The sequence below is a fragment of the Syngnathus acus genome, chromosome 9 (genome assembly GCF_901709675.1).
Source record: "Syngnathus acus chromosome 9, fSynAcu1.2, whole genome shotgun sequence".
Taxonomy (NCBI): domain Eukaryota; kingdom Metazoa; phylum Chordata; class Actinopteri; order Syngnathiformes; family Syngnathidae; genus Syngnathus; species Syngnathus acus.
This window is the reverse complement of record NC_051094.1, coordinates 4,388,963-4,404,691: the sequence shown is the minus strand read 5'-3', so window position 1 is coordinate 4,404,691 and position 15,729 is coordinate 4,388,963. Positions and strand designations below refer to the sequence as shown.

General features: G+C 42.5%; 2 protein-coding genes and 2 long non-coding RNA genes across 6 annotated transcripts; 3 read left to right on the top strand and 1 right to left on the bottom strand.

The window, feature by feature from the left end:
* Nucleotides 1-164: 164 nt before the first annotated feature.
* Nucleotides 165-3,366, top strand: LOC119127186 (zinc finger protein 391-like). Of its 2 annotated transcripts, XM_037259004.1 has the most exons (5): nucleotides 165-630; nucleotides 929-1,059; nucleotides 1,155-1,236; nucleotides 1,738-2,040; nucleotides 2,130-3,366. In XM_037259004.1, the coding sequence occupies exons 1-5, from the start codon at nucleotides 429-431 to the stop codon at nucleotides 3,236-3,238; spliced, it is 1,827 nt and encodes a 608-aa protein (XP_037114899.1). In that variant the 5' UTR covers nucleotides 165-428; the 3' UTR covers nucleotides 3,239-3,366. The 2 variants fall into 2 exon arrangements, with proteins under 2 accessions (XP_037114899.1, XP_037114900.1); XM_037259005.1 differs by lacking the exon at nucleotides 1,155-1,236 and having other exon boundaries at nucleotides 166-630; nucleotides 929-1,111.
* A 332-nt stretch (nucleotides 3,367-3,698) lies between these two features.
* LOC119127310 lies at nucleotides 3,699-4,423 on the top strand. The gene is made up of 3 exons (XR_005098783.1): nucleotides 3,699-3,973; nucleotides 4,067-4,208; nucleotides 4,323-4,423. It is a non-coding gene; the product is annotated as an uncharacterized LOC119127310 (long non-coding RNA).
* A 2,919-nt stretch (nucleotides 4,424-7,342) lies between these two features.
* Nucleotides 7,343-10,914, top strand: LOC119127311. Of its 2 annotated transcripts, none has more exons than XR_005098785.1 (3): nucleotides 7,343-7,700; nucleotides 8,787-9,989; nucleotides 10,437-10,914. It is a non-coding gene; the product is annotated as an uncharacterized LOC119127311 (long non-coding RNA). The 2 variants fall into 2 exon arrangements; XR_005098784.1 differs by having other exon boundaries at nucleotides 10,373-10,914.
* Nucleotides 10,915-11,809: 895 nt separating this feature from the next.
* LOC119127264 (transcriptional activator protein Pur-beta) lies at nucleotides 11,810-15,469 on the bottom strand. The gene has a single exon (XM_037259158.1). It carries the CDS (start codon nucleotides 15,152-15,154, stop codon nucleotides 14,219-14,221), a length of 936 nt encoding a protein of 311 aa, XP_037115053.1. The 5' UTR covers nucleotides 15,155-15,469; the 3' UTR covers nucleotides 11,810-14,218.
* Nucleotides 15,470-15,729: the final 260 nt, after the last annotated feature.

Here is a 15,729-nt window from a genome sequence, read left to right as displayed (position 1 = left end):
AATACTAAACTATTAAACTGACTCCAGTATGGACCGAAAATTGTCCTTTTTTTTTTTTCTTAGTTCCTATGAAAACGCCCACACCACTTTTTCTCACCATCGCCTCATCATTACCGCCGCAAGATGGCGGCCGTTCGTCACGGGTGCGTTAGCAGCTACCAAAGCACCACCGAAGAAGAAAAGCGGAAGTTGGTGACGGCCACACCGGAACAGAGGCGAGAGCACTCCAACAGATAACATAAATAGGGGATATGCACGTGGCGTCACAGACCGGCTGACGGTTTGTTTGGGTGGCAAATAGCGGCGGACGCTGGGTGGTGCTAATAGGGCCAAGGCTGGATTGAGCTTTCGAGATACGTGTACTGGAGCTTTTTTTTTTTTTGTTAGCATTTTATCGGTGGCAGAGTTGTTACGGTGCAACTTTGACCATGGTGAAAAGTTGTTGTGCCATAGGATGTGCCTATCGCTTCCAAAAAGGCGATACCAAGAAGCTGTATCGGTTCCCTGCGGACCTGACCAGAAAGGATAGCTGGGTGGCGGCGCTTCGTAGGGCGGAACATGGCCGCAACAGCTCCAAGCTTTGGAAGCCAACTATCCATTCTTACATCTGCTCAGATCACTTTGTGGGAGGTACGTCATTTTGTTTTATTGACGTCAACATTCATCTGTGAGGTATTGCTCGGATATTCCCTTTTTCTTGCTGCTACTCGGCCATGACTTAAGGAATGCAGAATTACACAGCTTCATTACAGTATGTTTGTCCAATTGCTAGTTTCTAATAATTAGATTGTTCACATATCAGAATCATCCACTGTCACTGGCGGATACACTCAAAGATCAGTTCGGCCCCACCTGAAACACCAAACTGGATCCGCCACTTTCCATTTTTATATCAAGCTTGTCTGAAAAACCATATTTACTGTTTCAGGTGCAAAGAGTGATGACCCTCTTCATCCTGCCTACGTGCCAACTTTGTTCTCGTTCACATCTTCTGAGAAGAAGAAGAAGAAGAGGAAGGAGGCATCACTGCACCGCCACAAACGCGCCGAGAGGCTCGATGTAAGGAGGACACCAGCGCAGGATGCAAGTGAAAGCATCACATCAGAATGTGGTAAATATACCATTCTATATGAATCTTGAACATAACGGTTTAGATGCCCGGAAATGAACTTTGTCGAGCGAGGGAGGAGCTTGAGAGACAACCGGCAATGCTTTCTTCCACTCAAATTCTCCAAGGTTTGTTAACCCGTCTTCTACTTGCTCATTTTGCATATTTCTGCTCAATAATAACGCAAAAAAATCTTCGGATTCTAAACATGTCTTCTAAGGAGAGTTCGTCATAGCCATATAGAAATACTACCTCCTTGCCAATAATAATGATAATAATAACAATAAAATGTAACCATAATTAAAATGTACAGTAAATCCTCACTATTTGTGGGGTTACTGAATCAAATCCACCGTTTGGAAATAAGACTCCCTCCCAGATGTTTACACTTGTTCGTATACAGTTTGAAAATAAAATGATTCCCAAACGCCGTTTTTATTATTTCAAACTCATCTTACGACATTGTCGTTAAAAATGCCTTATGGATTATTTGATTTTGAAAAACGCTTCAAAGGTATGAGGACACTGACATGTATGTTGATACTTCAACCCATAAAAAACCAAATGAAACATGTCCGTTAAGACGATTGTGTCTCGATTTTTAAATGTGTGTCACATTTGTGTCACAGATGTCCAGCAGCTGATTGGTTGCCAAATAGAACCCAACCTCCCTCATGTAAAGAATGAAGCAGAGGCTTCGCCGCACTCTCACGTTAAGGACGAAGAAATGGAAGCCGATGTCACTAAGTTGCCGCTGACTGTCATTGTCGTGAAGACCGAAGACGATGACGACAAAGCGCTCGAGTGGTCATCGATTCATGGTCGCACTTTGAGCGAAGACCATCTCGGAGGACCACGAGGCGACTTTTTGTCTCCACTGTCCTATGGTGACAATATACCAGAACCTTTGAGGAGCGGCATAGACTGTGAAGGTGATGATGGGCTGATTGAAATATTTGCTTATTGTTTTGAAGAGCTCACCTGTTCATGAGGAGTTATTTGTGCTGCTCATGTCTTGCAGATGTTTGGCAGCACCGCCGAAGCTCCAGTTTGGATCAAGTGGATCCATCTCGCCTTTTCATTAAAGAGGAGGAGGAGGAAGCTGATGTCAGCAAGTTCCCGCTGACTGTCGTGGTGGTGAAGAGAGAAGACGATGAAGACGAACCGCCCGAGTGGTCGCGGCTTTATTATGCCAGTCCGAGTGGGGATCGCTGTGGACCGCCACCATCGGACAACCACTTAGCTCCACTGTCGGACGATGACGACACGGAAGAACTTTTGAGGAGTAACGCAGAAGGTGACGAGAAAGCGTTGGAATGCTCTGAAAAGGAGACAACTCTCGGCAACCAGGAAACCTTACAAACGTGTAAAAAACACGTCACCTGCTCAGTCTGCGGTAAAAGTTTTGCAAAGCAATATTTGATTCGACACATGAGAACGCACACTGGGGAGAAACCCTATAGTTGCTCAACTTGTGGTAAAACCTTCTCTCAAAAGCCACATCGGGATTCACACATGAGGACGCACACAGGGGAAAAACCCTTTCCTTGCTCAGTTTGTGGTACGACATTCTCTCGTAAGGAACATGTGGAGTCTCACATGAAAATACACGGGAGGGAGAAACCCTTTAGTTGCGCGACTTGCGGTAAAACTTTCTCCCAAAAGCCATATCTAATATCACACATGAAAACACACACGGGGGAAAAAACCTTCAGTTGCTCGTTGTGTGGTAAAACGTTCTCTCACAAGTCGCACGTAGTATCGCACATGAGAACACACACTGGAGAAAAACCATTTCAGTGCTCAATGTGCGGTAAACGATTCGCTCACAAGTCGCACGAGGTGAAACACATGAGGACACACACGGGGGAAAAACCCTTTCGTTGCTCAGTTTGTGGTAAAACGTTCTCTCGAAATGATTATATGAGCTCACACATGAGAGTACACACAGGAGAGAAACCTTACGGTTGCTTGTTGTGCACTAAAACCTTCTCTCTCAAGTCACACTTGGTCACACACATGAGAATACATACGGGAGAAAAACCCTACAGCTGCGCAATTTGTGGTGAAACCTACGCTCATAAAAACAGTTTGACTGTACACATGCGGACCCATAAGAAGGGACAGTAAATATTTTACAGGTGTCCCCCTCCCATGTCCTAGCTACCAAAGCAGACTATATAATAATGCTTTCACTGAATGTTGTACATTTGATATTGTTATACTTATATCATGGCAAGATTAAAAGTTATAAGGATAAGGATTTAAAGTCAAGATTTTCAGTTTTGTTAACAACCATCTTTTAAAAATACATATCATCATAAAGCATACACAAATTAAATGATTTAAAATCATCATGACGAGTTTAAAGTCATTGTACCGAGATTCATTCATTCATTCATCCATTCTCTCTCTTTCGCTCTCTCTCTCTATATATATATATATATATATAAATCATATTATTTCACTATTATAATTATATATATAATTAATCAAATTTGTCCATCGAACGTATTTTTATAAATCGAGAACCTTGTCCAGTAGATGGCGGTAATGCACCCAGACGCTGGTTGCTAACACGCCACACAAACCCAAAAAGAAAAGACGGAAGTAAGCATAGTTGCTAACGCTGAGACGTCGACGACAGACTAAGGCTCGTTGGGTTTGGAACTGTCAACAACATCAACATGTTGAAAGAGTTGGTAAGGGAGCGACTGATCGCGGCCGCTGACGAAATATTCGGACTATTTGAAAAAACAATGGCGTCATACGAGGAGCAACTTTGTCGAGCCAGAGAGGAGAGCGAGCGCCAACGCCGACAGCTGGAAATGATTTACAGCACGCAAATTGTCAGACGTGGCGAAGGTCCGTTTATGGTTTATTTGAGTGGAATTGAAACTTTATACCAACTTGTGCCACAAAAGCTCTTCATTCGTTTGCATTGCTCATGTTCTGCAGGTACCGAGGAAGACGATAAAGAGGTCGAGGAGCGTCCACAGCCCTTCTACGTTAAAGAGGAAGAAGAAGAGGCTAAAGTCAGCAAGTTACCGCTAACCGCTCTCTACACGGAAATGAAAAACAATGAAGACGAATGTCCCGAGTCGTCACGGCTTCGACACCACCCTCCAAGTGGAACCCACTCTGGAGAACCACTGCCGGACAAGCTCTTGTCTTGTGAAGGTGACGACAAACAGCGGGACCTCTTCACACAAAGGACCACTCTTGGCGACAAGGAAACTTCCAAAACATGCCAACAATATTTTATCTGCTCAGTTTGTGGTAAAGGTTTTGCTAAAAAATCCGTATTGATTCGACACTTGAGAACACACACTGGAGAAAAACCTTTTCATTGCTCACTTTGTGGGAAAAGATTCACTCAAAAGCCAAGCATGATTGCCCACATGAGGACGCACACTGGAGAAAAACCCTTTCGTTGCTCATTTTGTGGGAAAGCCTTTACTCAAAAGCCAGGCATGGTGTCACACATGAGAATACACACGGGTGAAAAACCCTTTAATTGTTTGATTTGTGGAGGGGGCTATGCCCGTCGTTCCAATTTGAATACACACATGCGCACGCACAATACGGACAGAGTAAATGTTTGATAATTTATCATAATCGACTTTTTAATTAATAACATCTGAAAATTGCTAGCAGTTGATTCAACAGTAAATTTCCTTCTGTACTCATCTTTAGCCGTTGCAAGATGGCGGAGTAAAAAGCTGACACATTCACTCAAAAACCTCATCTTGTATCACACATGAGAACACACACGGGAGGAAAAACCCTTTAGTTGCTCACTTTGTAGTTTCGCCATAGGTGCAATTTGAATGCACACATGTGCAGAGACAAAACAAAGAATAAATGTTTTGCAGTAGTCCACTTTTTACTCACTTAAAAAGCTGTAAATGTGTTCTTTTTCTTTCGTTGAAGTACACTATAAACTGTTGTCACCTTTGTCGTACAGCACAAGACTCTATTTTAGTATATTTTTCTTGGTAATGATTTTTGTACTTTGTACAAATATGTACTTTGGACCTCTTCTCTCCTGTTGAGCCGTCGTCAATACTGTTGCAAGATGGCGGTCGTTTGACATTTCAAATACGCCTCTGTCGTTAAAGCACCGCCGAAGAAGAAAAAGGCGGAAATTAGCTTAGCTGTCCTATCTTCCGCCGGACCGGAAAAGGAGAATTCAAAAGCGAGGTTGAACTTTTGTCTTTCTGTGCTTATTGAGCCGTGTAGAAATGTTGAAGGAGTTGGTAAGGGAGCGTCTAATTGCGGCCGCCGATGAAATCTTCGGACTTGTTGAGAAAACGATCGCGTCATACGAGGAGCAACTTCGTCGAGCGAGAGAGGAAAGCGAACAACATCGACGACAACTGGAGCAGGTTTGCAACGTTGTACGCGTCAAAGGTTTGTTCATTTTAAATGTCAATTTCATGATCGCAGAAATTCATTAATCGAATACATTTGTGACGTTAGTTTTAGCTGTTTGGACCAAATGGTGCCTTCTTAGTGCACCAATAAAATTGATGCATAAATAATGGACTGTGTTTGTAGTGTTTGATTTTAAACGAAACAATACAAGCAAAATCTAATTTTGAATGCAAAACGAACAAATTATTTCATTTTTCCTCATTTCCATGCGTGTGTAACCAATAAGGACAAGCACCCAGCCACCTGGACGAGTCTGCGTGTAGCCTTTGGATTATATCTCTTAAAATATTAATATTAATTAAATGACTGTTAAATAATCAAACTAAACAAGCAAATATTGTAACCTAATAGATGGACGAAGAAACGCTTTATTTTTCCTCAGAAGAAGTCATGCATGCACACAAACGACTGGTGGTTGATGGTTAAAAATAAACCACACTGGGAAATTTTTAACCCAGCAGTTTTCAGGGTGCACCACACACAGACACCTTGCCTTTCCCCATTGCACACTGATGATACAATTTCACAGAGACAAGGACATGGTTTGCTTTCGTATCATACTAAATCAAAAGATATTTAGTTGTACTACTTACAAATCCAAATGCATACATTTTTGGTAACAAAATGTTCCCCTGTAATCAGCAGGCAGACATTTGCGTATAAAAGTAGAGCAAAATGTTAAACCAATTAGTAAAGTAAAAATATAGCTGGGTTACATGTGTATTATCACTGATCACAGTGATTGTATTGAAGCTCTACAAAAATGGTTCTCGATATTAGAAAATAAACATCAAATGTGTCTTGCAGATGTCAAACAGCAATGGGGGGTCTCCAGTTCAGATCCAGGCCATCCACCGCCACCCAACCTTGACAGGGAAGAAAATAAGCCACACCTCCCCCACATTAAGAAGGAAGACATGGAGTTTCCACTCACTGGCGTCTCTGGGGAGGATGAAGACAAACCACTCAGGTGGATGCAGCTTCATCCTCACAGTCCAAGCAGAGACCACAGTGGAGGAGCACCACCAGAAAAGCTGTTAGTGCCCCAGTTTGACAGTGGCAATGTGGAACCTGTGAGGAGCGACGCGGACCAAGAAGGTGACGAAAACCAGTCGAAATACTCTGAGACAACTTTTGGCAAGACTTCACAAACAGCTCCGTGTTTTACCTGCCCTTTTTGTTCGAAACGGTTTTCCGCCAGTTCAATATTGACTATACACTTGAGAACGCACACAGGAGAAAAACCTTTTGCATGCCCCGTTTGTGGCAAAAGATTTGCTCAAAAACCAAGCCTTGCGACACACATGAAAACACACACGGGGGAAAAACCCTTCAGTTGTTCCATTTGTCATAAAACATTTTCTCGAAGGTATCATTTGGAAATACATATGAGAACACACACAGGAGAGAAACCATATAGTTGCGCAGTTTGTGGAGTAAAGTTTCGTCATCGGTCCAGTTTGAAGGTACACATGCGTGTACATAACACAGAATGAAAAATGTTTCACAGTCGTCATTTTATTTAACTAAATTTTTTGTTTTTCTGTTCAGTACACTACAAATGATTATCTTCGATGCACCACACAGCTGTTTCATCATAATTGCCTTTACCCAGTTTTGGCATCTTCGTTGATAATGATTTGCTGTTATTTGTTGCTGCCGTGTGTACAAGTATTTGTGTTCTCACAAAATTTGAACTTCACCTGTCGATAATGCGAAATGTATATAAAACATACATTTATTCTTTGCATTTCGTTCAATTTCGATTGTTTCCAGCCGTTTGCGCACGTATTCGAAAGTTCTCAATACCGCCACAAGATGGCGACTCTTCCACACCGGGTGCGTTTCCGCTGCGTGAGCGCCCCACCGAAGAAGAAAAAGGCCAACGGGCGTAAGCCAATCGACCCACACTACTACAACAAACAGGGACAAAGAGTGAGGAACAAATTGTGTGCTTGTCTACATTCCAACATCAAAATGTTGAAAGAGTTGATAAGGGAGCGCCTAATTACAGCCGCCGACGAAATTTTCGGACTGTTCGCACGAACGATTTCGTCGTACGAAGAGCAACTTCGTCGGGCGAAAGAGGAGACCGAGCGCCACCGTCGACAACTGAAAGCCCTTTATAACGCTCAAACTGTGCAACGCGTCCAAGGTATATTTACTACTACTTATTATTACATTTAAATATCGCATAGGATGTTTAAAAGTACGTTAATGGTGTGTGGTTCACAAGAGTAAGACTACAATACTGTTATTAGTTATGCTGTTTCCGTGAGTCTTCAAATTAAGACAATTCGGAAAACCCCACGATCACAAAATATAGGGTGTTTCATAAAGTACACCGTTTTTAAAAATGCAATAAATCAGCCAAAATCGATGCAAAATTCAACATTTTTATTTAATTTCATTCAACATATACTTCAATTTAATAATGAAAAATGATATCGAGCATATGTCCACCTCCACTTTCTCTGCAGGCAGTCATCCGATCGTTGAAATTAACGATAACTCTTTTGCAGACGTCCCTGTCGATTTCGCCGATTACCCGTTGAATTTCCATCTTCAGTTCGGTAATCGTTTGAGGTTTGTTCACGTAAACTTGTGACTTCACGTATCCCCATAAAAAGAAGTCACAAGGTGTGAGGTCACATGACCTCGGAGGCCATTCTTGATCGTCGCCGCGAAGTGAGATCAGACGCTCAGGGAATTTTTCACGAAGCAAGGTGATTGTCTCCCGGGATGTGTGGCAGGTAGCTCCGTCCTGCTGAAACCACAAGTGCTGACAATCTTCAAACAAAAAAAATCCCGCGCAATTAAAAAACTGCGTACTTTATGAAACACCCTATATATGTGAATATTGATTTCATATGATTACTTCGAATACAAATTGTCTAAAAGCTAGCAGACAAAACAAAGCGATGGAGGGAGGCCATCTTGATGTTTCTAATCAGCCAATTGTAACACCGCTTTAGAGTCACGTTTTAAGTCAGACGGTATTTTAGCAGTCATTTCAAAAATATTTCGAATATTTTTTGGGTGGAAATTGTATAATTTGTTTAGGAGCTCTGGGGTGTTCACGTAGCATCCGGTTTGTGTATTTTCCTCCAATGTCAGTATGAAATAGTGTCCTGTTTTCAAAAAGGATAGTAATTTAATTTTGAGGGTATCGATTGCTCGATAAAATAATCAACAGAATAAGCATTTGTTGCACTTTAAACATAATGCTCTTGTTCCGTAGATGTCCAACATCATGCGGGGAGCTCCAGTTTAGAGCAGGATGATCCACAGCCCTCACACTCGAACGAAGAAGTCGAACATCCACAGACGATCCTCATTAAGGAAGAAGAAGAGGACATTGATGTCAGCAAATTTCCACTGACTAATGTTTTTGAGGAGAGTGAAGACCACAAAGGCAAACCACCCGAGTGGTCACAGGTTCATTACAGTCCAGGACCTTCACCACACAACTTCCTCGCTCCTCTGTCGGACAGTGATGACATGGATGATCCTTTGAGGAGCTCTGCAGACTGTGACAGCGCCAATAAACTATTGACATACTTTCAAAAGGAATCAACTCATGGCAACAAGGAAACTTCACAAACCCGTAAGAAAATATTTATCTGCTCGGTTTGTGGTAAAGGTTTGGCTAACAATTCATTATTAATTATACACATGAGAAAACACACTGGAGAAAAACCCTTTCTTTGCTCAATTTGTGGTAAAGGATTTGTTCAAAAGTCGCATCTTGCATCACACATGATAACACACACAGGAGAAAAACCTTTTAGTTGTTCAATTTGTGGTACGAAGTTTAGTTATAAGTGCAATTTGAATACACACGTGCGCAAGCACAAAACGGCAGATGTTTTAAAGTCGTCCTGAAGCTAAATATTACGCTGTGCAGTACACTACATCGTCATTGCCTTCACTCAATTTTAGTATCTTAAGTGGTAATAATGATTCAGTCAAGTGTGTGTTTGTGTGTGTGTGTGAGTGAAAGTGTGTCCTTCACGGATAAAGAATACAAAAACTCTGTAAAACGTTTATTTACCAGCATAACTAATATTACGGTGTATGTTCACTTAATTGTCTATAAAGACGATTTATATTCTGCCTCCAATGCAGTGTCTTTTTGCTTTGACTTGATCCGTCATTACCACTGCAAGATGGCGGCCATTTGACGTCATGGCTGCGTTGCTACCGGAATAGTACCACCGAAGAAGAAATAGGCGGAAGTTAGCGAAAGAGTGAAAATTCTCTCGGGCGGCTAACCAAGCTGGTGTAACGGATAAAAAGAATATTCAAAAATGTTGAAAGAGTTGGTGAGGGGTCGATTAATTGCGGCTGCCGAAGAGATCTATGTCCTATTTGTGTCGTACGAGGAACAGCTTTGTCGAGTGAGAGAAGAGAACGAACGACAACTGGAGGCTGCACATCCAAGGTTTGTTTATTCACCTTTTCGATAGTTTACTTTCTCCATTTATACAATCACGTACGCTATGAGGCTCCCCTCTACACCTAGGTTAATAGATTTTCGGTATCTCTTAATGTGGCAGTTTAACAGTTCCTGTGACGATTAATAGTGGAAAACAGCTTTTTATGCATCACTTTGTATCAACCACACATCGAAACGCTTTTTACAAAGCAGTACCAGTGTAATGTTGAAAATACGTGTATATCGCTCAATAATCTCATTTTTTATTAAATGAAATATGTAGGAATAAAGTCACAATTTTATAGAGGTGTCAAAACTACTCAATCATTAGTTGCAGCCCTAATTTGAATCAACTATTACATCACGTTTGACTCATTTGTGTCCCATAGGCGGTCCGCCGCTCATTGGTCAAGTACAATAACATGAATACGTTCCACTGTCTGGGATTTTCAGTATGGCGTCAGCGGCCATTTTATATCAAAGATGAAGTGGAGCGACCGCAGCCCCGCCACGTGAAGGATGAAGAAGAGGAGGCCAACAGCAGCCATTTGTCTCTCACAGTCATCTCCGTTAAGAGTGAAGACGACAACAAACCGCTCGAGTACAATCACAGCTAAGCCAATGACTCTTTGACGACCCAATTGGATCACGAAGGTGACGGCGCACACACACCAGCGCCAGCCTTTTCTCTCGCTCCGTTTGCAGTCAAATCTTCCCGTGTCAGAGCAGCTTGGAGGTCCATGCAGCAACCCATGCCAGGGGAAACCCTTTCGCTGCTCTTGTGGCAAAAAGTTCTCCAAAAAGTTCAACTTGGTGTCACATCTGAGGATCCACACAGGGAAGAAACCCTTCAGTTGCTCGGCGTGCGAAAAAGGCTTCGCCCAGAAGATCTCGCTGGAGGTGCATGAGAGGACGCACACAGAGGAGAAGCCCTTCGCTTGTTTCGTCTGCGGTAAGTCCTTCTTCCACAAGCCAGACATGGTTGCGCACTAAAAGACACACACACCCGGCAGAAAAACCCTACGGCTGCTCGGTGTGCGGCGCCACCGTCTTTCGCAAGGAGAGTATGGCGCCGCATGCACGCGGGGGAGAAACCCTTCGCCTGCACACTGTGCAGCAAGACGTTCACACACAAAGCCAAGCGTGTGCGGGAAACGCTTCACGCAAAAGGCACACATAATCGCACTCGAGGATGCACGCAGTGTGTTTCTTTCATTTTCTAAAGAATAACATTGTTGAATCAGTTCTCGTTTCATAAGGAAAAAAACCTATGACATATGTGGGTCATAAAATTTCGTGAATAAAATCGCAATGTTACTTGAATCAAATTGTAATTTCTCCAAGTTAAAAATGATAATTGAGTCTCTCTGGGCCCAATTTAACCGACTGACAGCTGCTTCACTGTCAGTACCAACAAAATAAAATGACAGCTGGCTCGCTTTCAACACCCTGTTGACCTCCCTGGGTATTTTTAGGGCGACGCACGGGCGAGCCCCTTTACAGCCCTGTTAGCTGATATTACGTCTATTTACTGTATATGCCGCGTGTGCATTTTTCTTTTTGACAATTTGTTCAGTTAAAATATAGTAAAATTATAAGAAATAATTTTATTAAATTTATAGTTAGAATAATGTAAAAATTAAACAATCTACTCAATTAAAATCATGTGAAATTATAAGTTTCAATTATGAGAATAATGTAAAAATATTAGAATAAAGTAAAAGTTGTAATCAAAAGTTGATTATGTATTGCCCAACCGCTCTAAAAGACCAAAGTTGTAATAATCTCAGCCTCTATATCAAGTCAGACAAGTAAAAGACCACACATCCTTTTTTATTTTTTATTTTCATCATCACCACCACCAGTTGTCAATGAAAAGAACTTTAACAGCAGAACACACATGAGCGAAAACAGCTGCCATTTCACAGAAAACACACGACTGGAAGAATCATGTCCTTCAATCTTGTGTGTAATAGCTCTCTCTAAATATACATGTATAGATTTGTATTTATAAACTTGTGTAAAAGAAATAACTATTGCTTCCAGGTGATATTTTGCATTTTCAAGCGGCATTTTTCTGCTGAAGTTTAAAACAAAAAAAAAGTTTAGAAAGGAGGCGGGACAACAACAGTGATGCTTGTTCAATTTTTTTTTTCTCATATCAACAAATCAAAGCTTGCGATCGCTCTCAAAGTAAAAGATAAATATTGTACGCCACTCAAAACAACAACATCAAGGCAGCAAGAAAGCAGGCATGCAAAATTAAAAGGAAGAAAACATTAATCGAAGGTGGTGCTTTTTGGAGAAGCCGACGGATGACAAAAATGTGACAAACGAGGCCTGACGCGACAAACTGTAAAGTGACCTGGAGTGCTGCTCGAAAACTAAAATGGACTTTTTTTTAGGAACAAGTTGTTCAACTCCAAGGCAGGGTTTCCCAAACTCAAAATGACGAGTGGTGTTGAACACACCAGACATGAATGCTGTTACAATAAGCAAAACCAAAAATTCTCCCAGGACACAAAATGCAGGTTAGAAAAAAAAAAAAAAAAATCTCTTGTAGAAACGTTTGAAAAAAACAACATATCTTAAAATTTAAAAAGGCAACGTTTTACCAAAAATAAAAATAGTTTGTTTTGGTATGGTTGCGTGTAGTGTTGTGAGTGCAGATGTGACATTAGAACAAGAGTCCTATTTTTTTTCTTAAAAAATCAAAAGTACAACAAAGTTGTCGGTTTATTTCACGTTTTAAAGAAAAATAAGTTGTAAACTTAAGAGTAATGACGTTGAAATATAATGAAAAGGGTGTCACCACAAAAAGGTATTTTGTGTGTGATAAAGGTCGCACTGTATTTTGCTCCTAAAAGTTATAAGGGGGGAAAAAATCATATTATTCCTAAAAAGAAAAAAGGAAAGTCTCTTTTTTTTGGGCAGAGGGGTCATGTTATGAGAATAAGGCTGTGCTAGTATGAGAGTAAGTTGCATCTTTTTCAAAATAAGCAGAATCGTATTAGTACTGTAATTGTACTTAATTTTTCAATAAATCAATATTTTATGAGAATAGTTGTGTTATGAGAATAAAGTGCTAATTATTATGGGTAAAAAAAAAAAAGTTGTTACAAGAAAAGGTTGCCATAATAACCACAGGGGACAAAAATAAAACATGGTTCCTCGCTGTAAACCAAACTTAATACGCATCATGTAGTTCTGTAATAACATGTAAAATAATGATAAGCAACGTATGTGATTGTAGTCCAACATAACCATTTCAGGACTTTAAATGGCTCATTGAGCCACAGTTTGGGAAACCCTGCTCTTTGGGAAATAAAGAAAATTAAAAAAGCAGGTATGACCAAATCTCATCCATAGTTTTTTTTCATTTTTTTATAATTCAATACATCTCTTTTGAAAAATAATTTTATCTATACTTGTTTTTCTATGCTTTTATAGCTAAGTACAGCACCTTTGTTTTTCCCCTACAGCACCTAATTTGACCCAGTAGAGATCGAAAATACCCTTTGATAAGCCAATCGGGCTAGACTCGTGTGATGTCATCAGATGCAACGGACGTCACATGGACACACAAAAAACATTGGGTTGCAATGTAACTCCAAAGTTTTGCCGCCTCCCCAGTCAAAATGGACTCCCCTTTTCTCCAACGGTGTGCTTGTAACGCCGTCTCCCCGAAGTCGATGCCATTCCTCTTGCCATGGGTCCAGAAACTGTCAATTCAGGTGAGCTCTTCTGATTGGCTCTAAACCAAGAAGTGCCATTGAAACACCTTCCCGCCAGTTTGTTGCCGGTGTTACACAAACTACAAGTCAGGTGAGGACCTCTGATTGGCTCTCGAGTAAGGGGTCTCTTCTGACTGGGTCTCAAAGTGAACTCTTCTGATTGGCTCTCAACCAGAAGGTAATGATCTGTCCGTCTTGAGCTGAACTCCTATCAACTGTACACTCAATATATACGTATTTATATATTTTGCATATATTTTCTATCAATGGGGGTATCTCATACAAGACCTATACCTATAATATTCACTTAAACTTTGTTTTCCTTATATGTATACAGACACTATATTCTCATATATCGTTTAACTTCCGCGTTTGAAAATAGTTCGACTCGTCATGCACATTAAGGTCTCTCTTTTCACTCTGGATCTCGCTAATCCTTGACTTGTTGATATCTTGAGCATAAAACCAAACAAACACAGTTATCCGTGGGTCGTCCGTCCGTCAGTCGTCATCCACGTCTTCACCTTCGGATTCCTCCGCAGCCCGGCGTTCGAAGCCCTTGTCCCGGTGGCGCTCCTGGATCTCCTTCATTTCCTCGGCGTAGCGGCTGAACGCGCCACCGAACTTGGCCCAAGCCTTGAAGGGTATTGTGATGGAGTTCCTGTAGCTGGGCTTCACCTCGCTCACCCGCAGGAATACGCCGTACTTGTTGGAGCCCACGTCAAAGAAAAAGCGCTTCGAGTCCACCATAATGGAGGTACCCTCAGGGAGCTCACCGTAGCCCATCGCCCCGCCTGCACCACCGCCGGCCAGCTCGTCGTCATCGCCGCCGTAGTCGTCGATCAACTTGGCCAAGGCGTCGCGGAACTCTATCAAGCCCTGGGCTGGCAGCGCGATGGTCTGGCCGGCCTGCATGCCGGCACCGGGCATTCCTCCCGCGCCGGCACCAAAGCCCGGGCCTCGGTTGACCGTTTGGCGGATGCGAAGGAAGCGACCCCGCTGGTTCTCCTTCAAATCGAGGTAGTATTTGCGGTTCTCTCGCACCAAGAACTCGCTCTTTAAGGCCCGTCGAGGCCCGCTGTCATCGCCGCCCGCCGACTGGGCGATCTGCTCCGGAGTGCTAGGCCCCAGCTGGGCGTAGTGCTCGATGAAATCCCCGAGGTAGTCACGGAATTCGGCCGCCACCGACATGGAGAGCGTCAGCCGACTCTTGGAGCCCCCTGCCCCGACCTCGGCTATTTTGATGAACCGGCCTTTGGCGTTCTGCTTCACGTCAAGGTAGAAGCGTTTGTTCTGAATGTCCAGCCGCTTCGAGGCCAGCTCCTGGGTTTCAGGCTCCCGCTGGTAATGCTGGAAGCCACCGCCGCTGCCTCCCCCTCCTCCTCCTCCGCCGCTGCTACTACCTCCACGCTCACTTCCACTGTCCCCATCCGCCATCTTCGCCACCAGCAGCCCGTCTCTGCCTATCTTTGACCCCCACCCGCTTTGCTAGCTATGCTGGCGGAGAAAACACACCGACACCGGATACTAGATGCTGATTGGTCGCTACGGGTGCCAGTGCGCACAGTTTTCTAAATCCTGCGTTTCTATTCGCCGAGGCCCTTGTCTTTCGAGTTACGCTCTCTTGAGTGACGCGCGCACTCGTATTGCTTTTAGTTGAAAAGTCGTACCGTACTACGAGGGTTGTTTTGACAGTGTATCAGCGTTTGTAGCTGACAGCTAAACCCGCACACTTGAAGAGGTTCAATATTGATGAGTGGTACTCAAAACTTTGATGTCCTACATTGGTTTTTTTTGTACAGTTTTGGAAAAAAATACCTCAGGAATGATACTCCACTTAAGTCCCGCCTACTCGGAATAAGTAACAGGATACGCCGATTGATCACAACGGATGTCAATTCAAATATATATTCGCCATTGTCCGTCAAGTGTAAAATTCACGGTTTAGTTCAAATGTTATCCTTGCACCTTCGACGTGTATGGCATATTTCGTATATTTTGGGGTAAGGATG